At 39.5% G+C, this 12,364-nt stretch overlaps 1 protein-coding gene across 1 annotated transcript in view; it reads left to right on the plus strand.

Moving 5' to 3' along the window:
* LOC138022152 (apoptotic chromatin condensation inducer in the nucleus-like) overlaps positions 1-11,116 on the plus strand; it is a 25,357-nt gene extending 14,241 nt beyond the window's left edge. The window contains exons 5-12 of the mRNA XM_068869185.1: positions 1,190-1,241; positions 1,592-1,713; positions 1,913-2,201; positions 5,713-5,966; positions 6,406-6,513; positions 7,182-7,275; positions 8,219-8,349; positions 10,341-11,116. Of these exons, the coding sequence (XP_068725286.1) occupies positions 1,190-1,241; positions 1,592-1,713; positions 1,913-2,201; positions 5,713-5,966; positions 6,406-6,513; positions 7,182-7,275; positions 8,219-8,349; positions 10,341-10,592 (1,302 nt within the window). The 3' untranslated portion in view covers positions 10,593-11,116. The remainder of the gene's footprint in view (positions 1-1,189; positions 1,242-1,591; positions 1,714-1,912; positions 2,202-5,712; positions 5,967-6,405; positions 6,514-7,181; positions 7,276-8,218; positions 8,350-10,340) is intronic.
* Positions 11,117-12,364: the final 1,248 nt, after the last annotated feature.

Raw genomic sequence — 12,364 nt, forward strand, 5'->3', positions numbered from 1 at the left:
GCTCGATTTTTTACATATGGATGGGTATCAATAATTTTTGGGGGCATTGTGGATGTTGTACATGTAGTTCAATTTTACCCCCAGGTGCAACATTTTTTTTAACCAGTTCAAAATTTTTGGAACAGTTTAAATTTTTAAAACTTTTTTTTTTTTGCCATCAACTGTCAAAAAAAAGGATTTTTCGTTTTTGGGAGTGTAGTGGGCTTGTGTTTTTTTTTGGAGTCTCCAAAAGAATGAAACATTCATTTCATCCGTTCTACTTCTCTTACCCCTCCCTTACCCACCCCACTGCATCTATCCTACTCCACCCTTCCTTCACAGATCTACCCCCCCCCCCCTCCTTCCTTACCTTCCAGGTATCCCCCTCCTCCTTGAATACCCCTTGTACCCACCCCCTCTACAACACAAACAACTCATGTAAATTCATTATAATTTAGCACTTGGATTTATTCATATTTGGACACCACAGCCACATGTGGCAAATCTAGCAGTGATAAACACCAATGCAATAGCATAAATGAAATAGATTTCTATAGAGAATTAGTATCACCCAACTAGTGGACTAATGCAAATCCTGCATTTTGATTGGCTACGCAACTAGAGGACTATCATTAATAGTCCTTGAGTAGCGAAAAGCGTGACGCTTCCTTTCGTTTTATTCGCAAATAAATATTTCTTCAACTTGCATTTGCTAACTTTGTTATTGCCTTTTCTGTCCGACTAGTCCTTTTCTGTCCGACTAGGGCCACGGGTCAATAGCCCATTCAGCTTCGCCTCATGGGCTATTGACCCATAGCCCTTGCGGGCTACGAGTCTAATTGTTAAATAGTGGAATTGAAAAGACTCACAAATTAATTGCTATTTAGAAGATGATTTTTACAACAAGGTCAAACATTTCTTGAGGTCATAAAAGGTCCACTTGTATACGAGTAAATACGGTAATGGTCTTGGGAATTAGAATGTGAATGGTCATGTACTTGAGATACAATTACTTGCATGTACATACATACATACATGTATTAATTAACTTGTTTTAGGTATCCACCAGCATTAATTTCTGGTTTGTCAAGCCAGTGTTAGCCAATGTCAGTTTTTGTTGTTGTTGTTGTTGCACATGAATGTATTTCTTTGCCTTTCTGTGAATAATCTTAATTGTCCTTTATGGCATCTTTAATTTTCCTTTTCATAGAAATCAACTTCTTCCTTATCTGTCTCTAAGAAGAGAAAAATATCCATACCAAGTAAGTAGAAAAGAAAAATAAATAATTACCTTACTATAATACTAAGATGGCATAATAAATCACAATGAGAAAGGCAGGAGTAGTTTCACACAAGAACTTCCTTGGTGAATGCTTTGATTAGGATGGGTGTGAATCTAACAAAAATAAAAGAAACATGCACTTGGCAACCGGAGTGGGTTACTACATCCTTTCTGATCTGGCAATGTCAGTCACCTGCAGGATATTTTTCACTGGCTATGAAAACCAAAAATTGGTCACAGCATTGAGCACAGTGATAAGGTCATAGCAAAAACTGACTATAATAATCATTGTTGTCTGAAATTGTACTGACTTCTTTTGATAATTTTAAGGAACTTCATTACCGAGCACTCCTACTTCTGATGGTCATCCAGGCTCACGGAAAAGAAGATGGGGATCATCATCATCCAGCAAGAAAAAGACCTCCTTATCCATCAGTACAGACTCTCTCAAGGTAAACTGTAACAGACTTTTCCCCTAATGAAAACTGATGCGCATGGTCTGTAGGAAGTCCCTGCACTGTTACACAAATGAAGCTAACAACACTCTTCTGATTTCGCTGTTGTCCACGATGTTCATTTTTGCCATTTTCTAAAAGAACTCAATATATGGATTGGCCGTATGTGACATCAACCCCTACTTTGTGTTATTAGGATCTTATCCCAGGAGTTCAAGTCCACAGCACACCAGCATTGGAAGCTGTTATGGATATTGGAGGAGATGATCACGATGATGAAGAAGATGAAGAGATGCCTCAAGGGAAGAAAAAGGAGGAGGAGAAAGAACCAGAACCAATAAAGAAACCAGAAACCAAACAACCGGAGAGTAAAAGAAGGAAGGACAGAATTGTAAAAGTGGAGGAGAAGAAGACTGTCAAGCTACAGAGGAAGCCTATTGTGATTGAGAAAGATCATGAACCTGTTCAAATGGAGCTTGAGGAAGGTACTGTTAGCTGGGTTGAGATCACTTACATAATAATTTTATTTTCAATTAGGTGAATTATTTTTATCTTGTTTTGCCCCTGAACATTTTTTGTCATTTTTCTTTTAATTAATAGTGTTCAACAATACATGTAGTTATAATTATTATTATTGCTGTTATGCAACTTTCAAATGACCTTTTAAGTGCCACCCTCGTGCAAATTATAAATGAATCGGCAAGAAAAAGGTTCACAAGTCTATAAATACACGGAGATTGGAGTAATTACATGTATACCTCCATGGGAATCTCACAAAAGATCGTGCTTTTTGATAAGAATTTGTTTTTGATTATGACATGGGTTTGAGATACAATGTTAAGTACATGTATACAGGTACATGTTGGGGGAACTTTTGTGAAAGGTGCTACGGTACCAGCGAAACAAAGTATAATGCTTAGTTAGTTACATACATACATAGACCTGTAGATTATACATTTTACCACGTACTGTATCCGCCATCTTTATTGGGTGCAAGGTCATTTGATTGTTGTATCTCGTGCTTGTCTCTCTGAGCTACAATATTTGTCTAACCTTCTGAATGCAGCACCAGCTACGAAAGTAAAGTGCAGTAAAACAGCCTTGTGTTCTCCCCATTGTACATGATGAACCCTTTTGTGCAGCATGCAGTTTGGGATGTTTTCGTTGGGGTCCACCTGGAAGGGTGTCAGAAACCATCTAAATTGAAAAATGGAAAGATTGGAGTTGAAGAGATTTTCATGTGGCAAATCATAGCTCAATCTTTGAGCAGCTCTTAGTGCTTGCTACCCAATTTATGTGCCAAACACTTTGAAGATTATTCAAGTTCTGCACAGTCATTAATTTTGATTGGGAACATGGACAGTCGAAGAAAAGCTGCTCAACTTGCATCTGTGCAAAAATAAACTCTGCCACTTGCATGAGCCACAGTAATCTGGTGAAAAAATGAAGCTGAACCCATAGCAAAATTAACACGTCATGGTTGTTGTGGCCAAGTGAAAATGTTAAATTCACATATCTTCAGAGCTTTACTCTTCAAAGGACATTGTGAACGGACATTTTCAGAAACTATTTTGTCTTCAAGACATTTTGGTGGACTCTTGGTGTTAAATCTTCCCATTCAAATGACAGTCATTGTGAACATCCATTCAGAGGCTCAAAAATGTGTGGTGGTGCAACACAAGTTTGTCTAAAGGACATCAACTTTGATTTCTACAATGTACATGGTGTGAATGTAATATTATTGCCCTTCAGAGGAAGTCATTGTGAACCTCTACTCAGAGGTTCAAAAGAAGACACTTCAGAAACCTACAGGGAAGAAAAGCCTACAAGACACATAGTCGATGCAAATTGACCATAGTGAACCATTATTCAGAAATTCCAGACATTGGAAATAGTCACTTTCAAACAGGATTGGATTTGACATTCCAGATAAGCAGAACAAGCACAATTAATGTGCAGGATCAAAGACAATGATGATTGTTTGTACCAGCTATTCTCTTCCAGTTGCCGAATGACTAACAGAGTCGCAGGACTTAAATGCTATTGGTCCATTGTTAAGAAGGCCAGTTCAGACAATGTTGAATTGAACTACATGTGTGAGATGGCATTCCAACGACTTTGGATGAAGTAGGATTCTGCGTCAAGATACTACTGCCTCTGCAACTTTATTAATGTATGGATATTTTCTGTGATACGATATGCACAAGGACAAAAGACACTATAGTAAACTCTGATTCATTTGCTTGGTCTAGCAGTTCTTCAGTGGTATTTGAAAATTTTCCGAAAAATGAATCAAACGTCTACAAAACTTTATATGATATTCGAGTGACTGAAGTCTTTTTTCAAAAGCTCACCACATTTGCTGCAGCTCTGATGTGTTCATGTAGAGGTTTCAGATCAATGCCTCTTTCTAAAGGAGATTTCAACAGCTACCTCTTTGTCAAAGCTGTGATGTTGATTTCTGTTAGCCTTCACAAGGGAACTTGTTTCTTATGATAAAAATTAATGTTGAAATAAGCAAGAAACAGACTTTGCATTGCATAAACATGTTCAAATTTAAATGTTTATTCAAGTGCAACAAGCAGTGAACATGTGCATGAAGTTGATGTGACATGAAGAGTACATACAGAATGACACCTGTTGTTCAAAACAAGCACATGTTTGAGATGGCCAAGACAAAGTGCTTATCATACGTTTGGTCATGAGTACCTTGATGAAAGTTAATACTGGGAATAGCTGTTGGTGACAATGTTGAAATGTTCTTGATGGTGTTGACAAGTTCATCTACAGCTGTGCGTACTGCATCCATTACTGTCTTTCAGCCACAAACCATTCTACAGTTGTTGTAGCTAAGGCTGTATGCAGAGGAGTATTTTAAAGATGATGATAAAGTTTGTTTCATGTTATACATTTGCATCATAGTTTGCTTGTTGACAAATTTTTCTTTAAAAATTAATTTTTACGAATGTCTGTGTGGGGTGCTCTAAAAGAGAGAGATGAAAAAAAATTCCTTAATAGTCAGCAAGGAAGCTTGAATGAAATGTCCCAGGTTGTTCTGCCAAATTTTAGGCTGATGACGATGTTTAGTGTATCTTGGAAATTTGAACAAATCTAGCTTCTAATGTTTCCCCCGGCCGTAAATTATTATGAAACCAGTTTGTAAAGTTTGCATTGTCTTGTTTGTTTGTAGCAAAATAATCAAAACATTTATGTTACATCTTTTTCATCAGGAGAGATTTCAGAAGGTTACCATCAAATCCAAGCATATCCTGAATATTGTATTAATACATCCAGTTTTTATTTTGAAGACATAATGTGATTGATTTTTGCAGGTGTTTTCAAGTTGCAAGCCACCATCAATAATTAGAGCAGTTAATGACTTTGTTATTTAAAAAGGGAAAGCAAAAATGCAACATTACTTCTGTTACCTTTTATACTTGGAATATTATTCGTAATTCCTTATTGTTATAAATTCTGTTAACAGCTGCTTTAAGTTGTTAATGGTTGCTTGTACCTGAGTACCTTCTGTTCACAAGATTTTGAACTGACTAACCCATTCAGTTTTCAGTTACTGGTAAGTGATGCATTAATAAGATATTCAGGGCTATGCTTGGCCTGGTTTGACTGTAACTTGATTCTTAAGGCAGTTTGCACTTAAACACAAAATTTTCATCATCATCATCATCAGTTGGCCTGCAGGGCATGTCATCACAAATTTTGTCACCCTAGTGCAATTTTGGGCCAGTTATTTGATGTGGTTGGATGGAAAATTCATCGGAAGTAATCAAAGTCAAAGTTCTCAGCTGTTTAGTGGAACAACCAGGGCATAATGTGTTTTTTACCCTAACTTGTTAATGGTTGCTTTTCTCTGAAACAGCCGACTTATCGACGTGAATTAATAAATTAATATAAAGCTGGAGACTTAAAATGTTTGATAGTTTCGAACTATTTTCAAGGCCAACTCTTGATTTCTGACCCTTCTTTCAATGTGTTTAGAACCTCAAGTGCAGATCACAGATAATCCTCATCCAAGACACACATCGCTACAACAGCAAGAAACCTCCCCTACAGAAGCAACAGCAGACAATCCCCCTTCACCTGCAAGATTTCCAGAGAGTGAAGCTCTTCATGTCAAAAATCTTGTGCGCCCATTCACATTAAACCAGCTCAAAGATCTTTTGGGAAAGTCTGGACCCATAGCTGAGGATGGATTTTGGATTGACAAGATCAAATCTCATTGCTATGTTGTGGTGAGACAAAATAAATAATAGTAATTACAACAGTTGAAAAATAGGCACGCAGTGCGTACAGGTGATATAAGTGCACTAACACAGTGCTTTATTCTATAACTGTAAACTGAGCTGTGTTTTGTTTTCCAGGAAATTCAAGTTGTCTTCGCGTAATATTTAGTTCTAATAGTACACGATATTGTTTTGGTACCGGGTATTGTGGTGGATGTTTTTTTTTTTTTTTTTTTTTTGGGGGGGGGGGGGGGGGGGGAAGGGGGGTGGGGGTAGGGTTTTTGCTCTCAACAGTGCAGGGATCAACGATTAGTGCATACAGTAGCATAAGGTGAAAGCCAAATGCATGAAGATAATTAACAATGACATTCATTCAAGAAATGAGAAGTAATTCTAGTTACAAGGGGAATCGTGGTTGGACACTTTATTGTTGTTGTATTTCTGCCAGTACACAAATGTGAAAGATGCTGCTGCCAGTAGACAGTCCCTACATGGAATCAAGTGGCCAATGACAAGTCCAAAGATACTTGCTGTAGATTTTGCTGATGAAGATGAGGTTGGTATGAATCAGGAACTTAAAGGGAACCTCCACTAAAACAGGAACATATCTTTAAAATAGTTAACTTAATGCTCACAATCAAAATTGTTCAAACGTTTTCCAATGAGAGCGCTTGTATCCGCAATAAATAAATTTTAAAAACGGTTGTTTTGGTTTTCAAATTTCCTGGGCGCCGCCATCTTTAATAATTGAGACGTGTCATGGTTGCCCTATTGTTTTAGAACAAAAGCTCTTTGTGCAAATACAAAAGAGCAACCATAACACGTCACAATTATTCAAGATGGCGGCACCCAGGAAATTTGAAAGCCAAAACAAGCGTTTTTGAAATTCATTTATTTCGGATACAAACGATTCCATTGGAAAACGTTTGAACAATTTTGATTGTTGGTGTATTCACTTACACCCACTTGTAGCAATAATGATGATGATGATACTAATCATCATCATGATCACTAAATTAATCCAGTCCCATTACATGAACTGTTTCGTCTTTTTGTGTAGCTGCAAATATTAGCCTTTGCGTCGCTTTCCAGTCATCAGCGTAACTTATCGTCCAAGTTGTTTTCAACTTTTAATGCTACGTTTAACTGCCTACGAGGAAACACAGTTTCTTGACATATTGGCTAAGTTGATTTACTTAACTCCTCCTTGATTGGCTTTTACAGATGGCAAGGGATACTGAAGGTCTTCTTGGCAAAGCCAAAGAAAAAGAACCAGAAGTTAAAACTGAGAAACCAGCCAAGACGGAGGACCAAACGGGTATGTGTGTGACAGAGAAGCTTGTGTCGATGAGTCGAGTTCCTTGTGTTTTTCGCTTTCAAATGAGTCGAACTCTATCTGTTCTCCAATTACTTGGTACGATTTTCCCATGCATTTGAGCCACACTTCTCAAATTTCTAGAGCATTGACTGGGTTATTGTACAGGTGAACCTAAATTTTTAAGGTGGTGTCCTATTATATAAATCAACAGTGTTAAGTTTGAAATTGTTCGTGTTTTTAAGTAAAAATAACTAGTTACTGTTTGTTTGTTGTTGATCAACTTTTTCTACCAACATCAAAGTTTATGTGAGGTATAAGACCAGGAATAAAATTAATAATCATCGTCGCTTTATTTAAGTCCGAAAACTTAACAAGTGGAAAACTTAACAAGTGGTTGAGCGTCGGGCTGTCACGCGGTAGGTCGCGGGTTCAAACCCCGGCCGGATCAACACTCAGGATCTTAAAATAACTGAGGAGAAAGTGCCGCCTTTGTAATTTCATCTGAAAATGGTTCGACTTTCAAGTCTTCTCGGATAAGGACTGTAAACCGTAGGTCCCGTCTCACAAATGTCTTGTATGTTCATAAGTTCCTTGTGGAACGTTAAAGAACCCAAGCACTATTCGAGAAGAGTAGGGGATAAAGTCCCCGGTGTTGTGGCTGTCCTGTTCTCTCCAGCAGAAGTGGCCGGCTTGGCGGTGATGTCTCTAAAAAGGCTTGTGGTTTATGAGGCCACCTAAGCAAAAACAGCCACAAGTCAAAAAGGGACTTTGCCGAGTGCTGGAACGTGAAGAAGATGAAGAAGTCGTGCGGAAGGTCCCCTTCCAATTGGCAGGACCGCAAATCAAAACAAATCAAAAGAAGATCAAATCAAACAAATGTTTTACTTGAAGTAAACCAAAAAGCTATAAGCAAACTAGACAGCTATGTGTTTTTGTTTTGCAGTTGAAACAGCTCATGCAGATGTAGCTGAAGAGGAAGATGACCAAAAGAATGCTGGCAATCTGCTCGATAATTTGTTCAGAAAAACCAAAACAACACCCTGTCTGTACTGGCTTCCACTTAGTGATGAACAGGTTAGGTGTTAACCATCGATTGTGAGATAATCTGGAGTGCAACACCGGGATCGTATCTTGCTTTGGGTACGATGTTCTATTCGCGCAGACTTATTGGATCTTTCTTTGTTCTATTTAATGTGGCAGTGATTCGCGTTATTTGTTGTGTAATTGTTGTTAGTGTGGGCGACAAAGGCGCCAGATTCCTAATGCGGTCCTTGACATTTCTGCAGCCATCACAGCGCTAGATATGTGGACCATCGAACTAGACCTTTACTTTTAGGGCAACCGGTGAGCAAGCTTATGGGTTTTACATATAGCACTGACGTAACAACGCTGAGATCATTCATTTATTCACAGTAGTCTTACAGTCCCGGGCGAAAAGTTTCTCAAACCTTTTTACCCTGACTTGAAAAAGGGACCATCTGTGTTCCCTTTATCCACCACACTCAGGACAATGTGCGCAAATAATCCATCCGTGTCTCAATTTTTTTTTTTTTTTTTTTTTTTTTTGGGGGGGGGGGGGGGGGGGACGGGGGGAGAAAGTTTAATATTAAAGAAATCGTTTTTAAGACACGAACAAGAAATAAAAAAATGTCTCGGCAATTTTGTCGGGATTGTAGATTATTCAAGACTCGTGGTTGCACCAGAAACCTTAAATGTAAGTAAATGTGAACTCTGAAAGAGAATTTTTATGTTCGTTAAGTTAATACTTTGAAGAAAGAGAAATTAGTATGTATGTGTCACAGGTCTCGGGTGCCATAGTCTTTTCCAAGGATTGAAAACGAATAACGGTCTTTTCGCCCGAACTGAAAGTCCATCCGCCAAAGCTCAAAAGGTGTATGCCTGAATATACACGCAATGAACCGGTAGTACTACTATTTTCAGTTGAGTACGACACTAGGGAAGTTTGGTGACAAAGTTTCAGTGTTAGTTATCAGAGACCTTTTGATTTTAGGACTGGGACGAGAACGAGTTCGAGTTTTGACTGCCCGTTTTTAGCGAAACTAATGGGAAAATTTATAACCCGTACGATTAATCTTACTCTTCATTAGCAGTATAGATTGCTCAGTTACTCTTATTGCTGGTAACTGAGCCTTTTTGCTGATCTAAAAATGCCAAACTGCTACCGTGTTGGTGACTTGTTTTGACACGAGGACATTTTGCTAAAACCTTGTACCAAAATGACGACGGCATCATGTTTTTCCGGCCCCAAATGACACTGGTTTACTCGCGCTCACCGTTGTTCTATGAGAAAATCCCGTACTCGTAGTCGTTATCGTCCTGGAATCTAAAGCCCTCTATCATTTTGTCAAGGGCAACTTGCTTCGTTTCCAAGGGTAACTTTTCGGGTTTCGAAATCCTTTAACTGGTGAGGGTCACCAGTTTGATTAAACCGTCGCAGATTTTGGCGGGCTTCATCGCTCATGACGTCAAGGCGCTAAAAGTTACTCTTGGAATCTTGGAAACGAAGCAAGTTGCCATTGACAACATAGAAACTCGAAAATTTAAACTTTGTCGCGAAACTTCCCAGTGCCGCACTCAACCGAGAATCGCAGTTAACATAATCTCGATTATTGGTGTAAGAATCGCAATCTCACGAGCAAAGGTCGGTAAACGTCCACAGGAGCCCATGTGTTGGAGCGAGCAACTCCTACACTAAGCCTATGACACGGCATTTTTACAGACCGATCTACTTTTGGACTACCTTTTCCGCAAAAACAAAGGCAGTTCCGTTTCGGTGACGCTATGACGTCAAGTTAGCTTCCTGTGATTGGTCATTGGGCTCCTGCGGGAGTCTCATTCGCGGGCAATTCAATCTAAAAATAAATCGGTTTTTTAAAAACGCCGTGACGGGAATACATGGGAGTTGCTCGCTCCTACTCCTGTGCTCCTGACATCCATCATTGTCTGTAATCGGGCGAACGGACTATCATTTCGGGCGAAGAGGCCATCGAAACGACCAGCTTTTTTTTAAATCAGTGATTTGAACGTTTTGATTTCGCTTTCAGATTGCCACGAGAGAACGCGAACGCGAAGAAAGACGGAAAGCGCGGCAAGAAGAACGGAAGAAGGAAGAGGAAACAGAAGAAAAGGAAAGACTCGAACGACAGCAGCAACGTGAGAAAGAACGTGAAAAGGAGAAACGAGAACGAGACACAGAGAAACAACGCGGATCGCGCTCACCGGCAAGAAACAGACGACGAGAACGCAGTGGGAGCAGAAGCCGCAGCTCACCGCGGAGCGCCGCCAGACGGCGATGAATTAGAACCGCAGAAATCACCGAAGTTTTAATTAATTTTTACGTTTTACGTTTGGTTGTGACTTTTCAATTTGGTTTTCTTTTATCTCTGAGAGTACGTTTTTTTTACTCTTATAACTTCGAAGAAACGTGCTAGTAGTTGAAAAGGAGGTTGTGTACCACATTTCGAGGTGCAAAAATATTTTTTCGCAAAGAAAAAATTATTTTCGTTTCAAGCTTACGTTAGACAAGTGCCAGTGCCATGTGTTTTTTTTGTTATTGAGCGAGCTATTCCAAAGATCCGTTTGGTTTCGTATGCTACCTTAATTTTGTTGAAGGAAAGGTGATGAATAATTTTACAAGGATTTTCAAGGGATGTGGAGGTATCAAAGTGAGGAAGTTTTATTTCTGGATAACATCTGGCTTGTGTCTTGCACATGTTTCTTTAATGGCTCTCGAGATCTCCAGATGAAAATTTGTCGATTGTACAACAAGAGTTTTTATCGCCTTAAAGAAACTGAATATTAAACACGACGTAACGATCAAGTTTCGCTTTTAACTGAGTACATCCCAGCATAGTTAATAGATGTAATCTGGTTATGAAACTCGACAAGTTTCTTTGTTTCATGTTTTTGTTCGCTTTTTTGGCTTTGACCCTGCACAAAACCCGAAAAGACACGCTTTTTTCGGCAGGATAACCAATCAAAAGTGTCGACTAATTTATTCGAAATTAACTTGCGAACCAAACACAAAAGATTGTAAAGGGTGACGGGCGGTTCAACATCTAATTGCGACTGTATTGTTTCTGCTTTTGAAATCCCAGTGTTTCATAACCAGTCTCTAGATTAACTATGATCCCAGGTAATGAGCCATCTATCTACCATTGGTTTGAAAAGGATGATGTAGCAGCTCTCGTAACGTATAATGTGATTGGCTTGCTACCCTACCCAAAAACAAAAGACCAACCAATTCAAACAGTGAGAGTTGACAATAGAAGCTGCTTATTATACCATTAACGCCCACGTCGCCAGTGGAGGGTAGGTGCCCAGGAAGCCTGGGGGCTGCAACCGCAGTCACATCCCCAAGGCGCTAGAACACCTGACTGGCCTGCCCAACCCACAACCAAGCCACAAGCCCCACGCGCCAGGCCCCCCTCAGGCACCCGTCACACTTGAGCCAGATAGCTCAGTGGAAACAAAAATAAATAAAGAAAGAAAGAAAATACAAAAAAAAAAAGAACAACACAGAAAAAAAGAATACAAAAAAAAAGAACACAAAAAAAAGGAATACAAAAAAAAAAAGAACACAAAAAAAAGAATACAAAAAAAAAAGGGGGGAGAGGGAGGGAACGCCGAGAACCACTAAACTCCTAATCCGACGCACAACGCCACGCCATCAGAGCAACAAACACGCTGCAAACACATTGGACAACAACGCATGCACTAAGCAGGAATACCGCTGAACCATGTCAGCCCCAGGGGTCCCACAACCTAAAGAGTGCTGCAAACGCTACAAAAACGCATAAAAACGCTAAAAAACGCCTGCAAAGCGCTACTGACCGGACTAGCTCCCGGTCGTTAACCATGTAACTATAACAAACGCTACAGAACGCACCAAAACGCTAAACAACGCTACCAGACGGCCAAGACACTAACAACCGCCTGCAAAACACTACTGACCAGACTAGCTCCTAGTCGTTAACTATGTTAAATTTCATTTAACTATATGTAACAACAGCAAGTCACTCGGGAGCAGGGTAGGCGCAGTAATGAGGGCACTTGTGACCCATCGATG

Source organism: Montipora capricornis, chromosome 10 (assembly GCF_036669925.1).
Source record: "Montipora capricornis isolate CH-2021 chromosome 10, ASM3666992v2, whole genome shotgun sequence".
NCBI lineage: Eukaryota > Metazoa > Cnidaria > Anthozoa > Scleractinia > Acroporidae > Montipora > Montipora capricornis.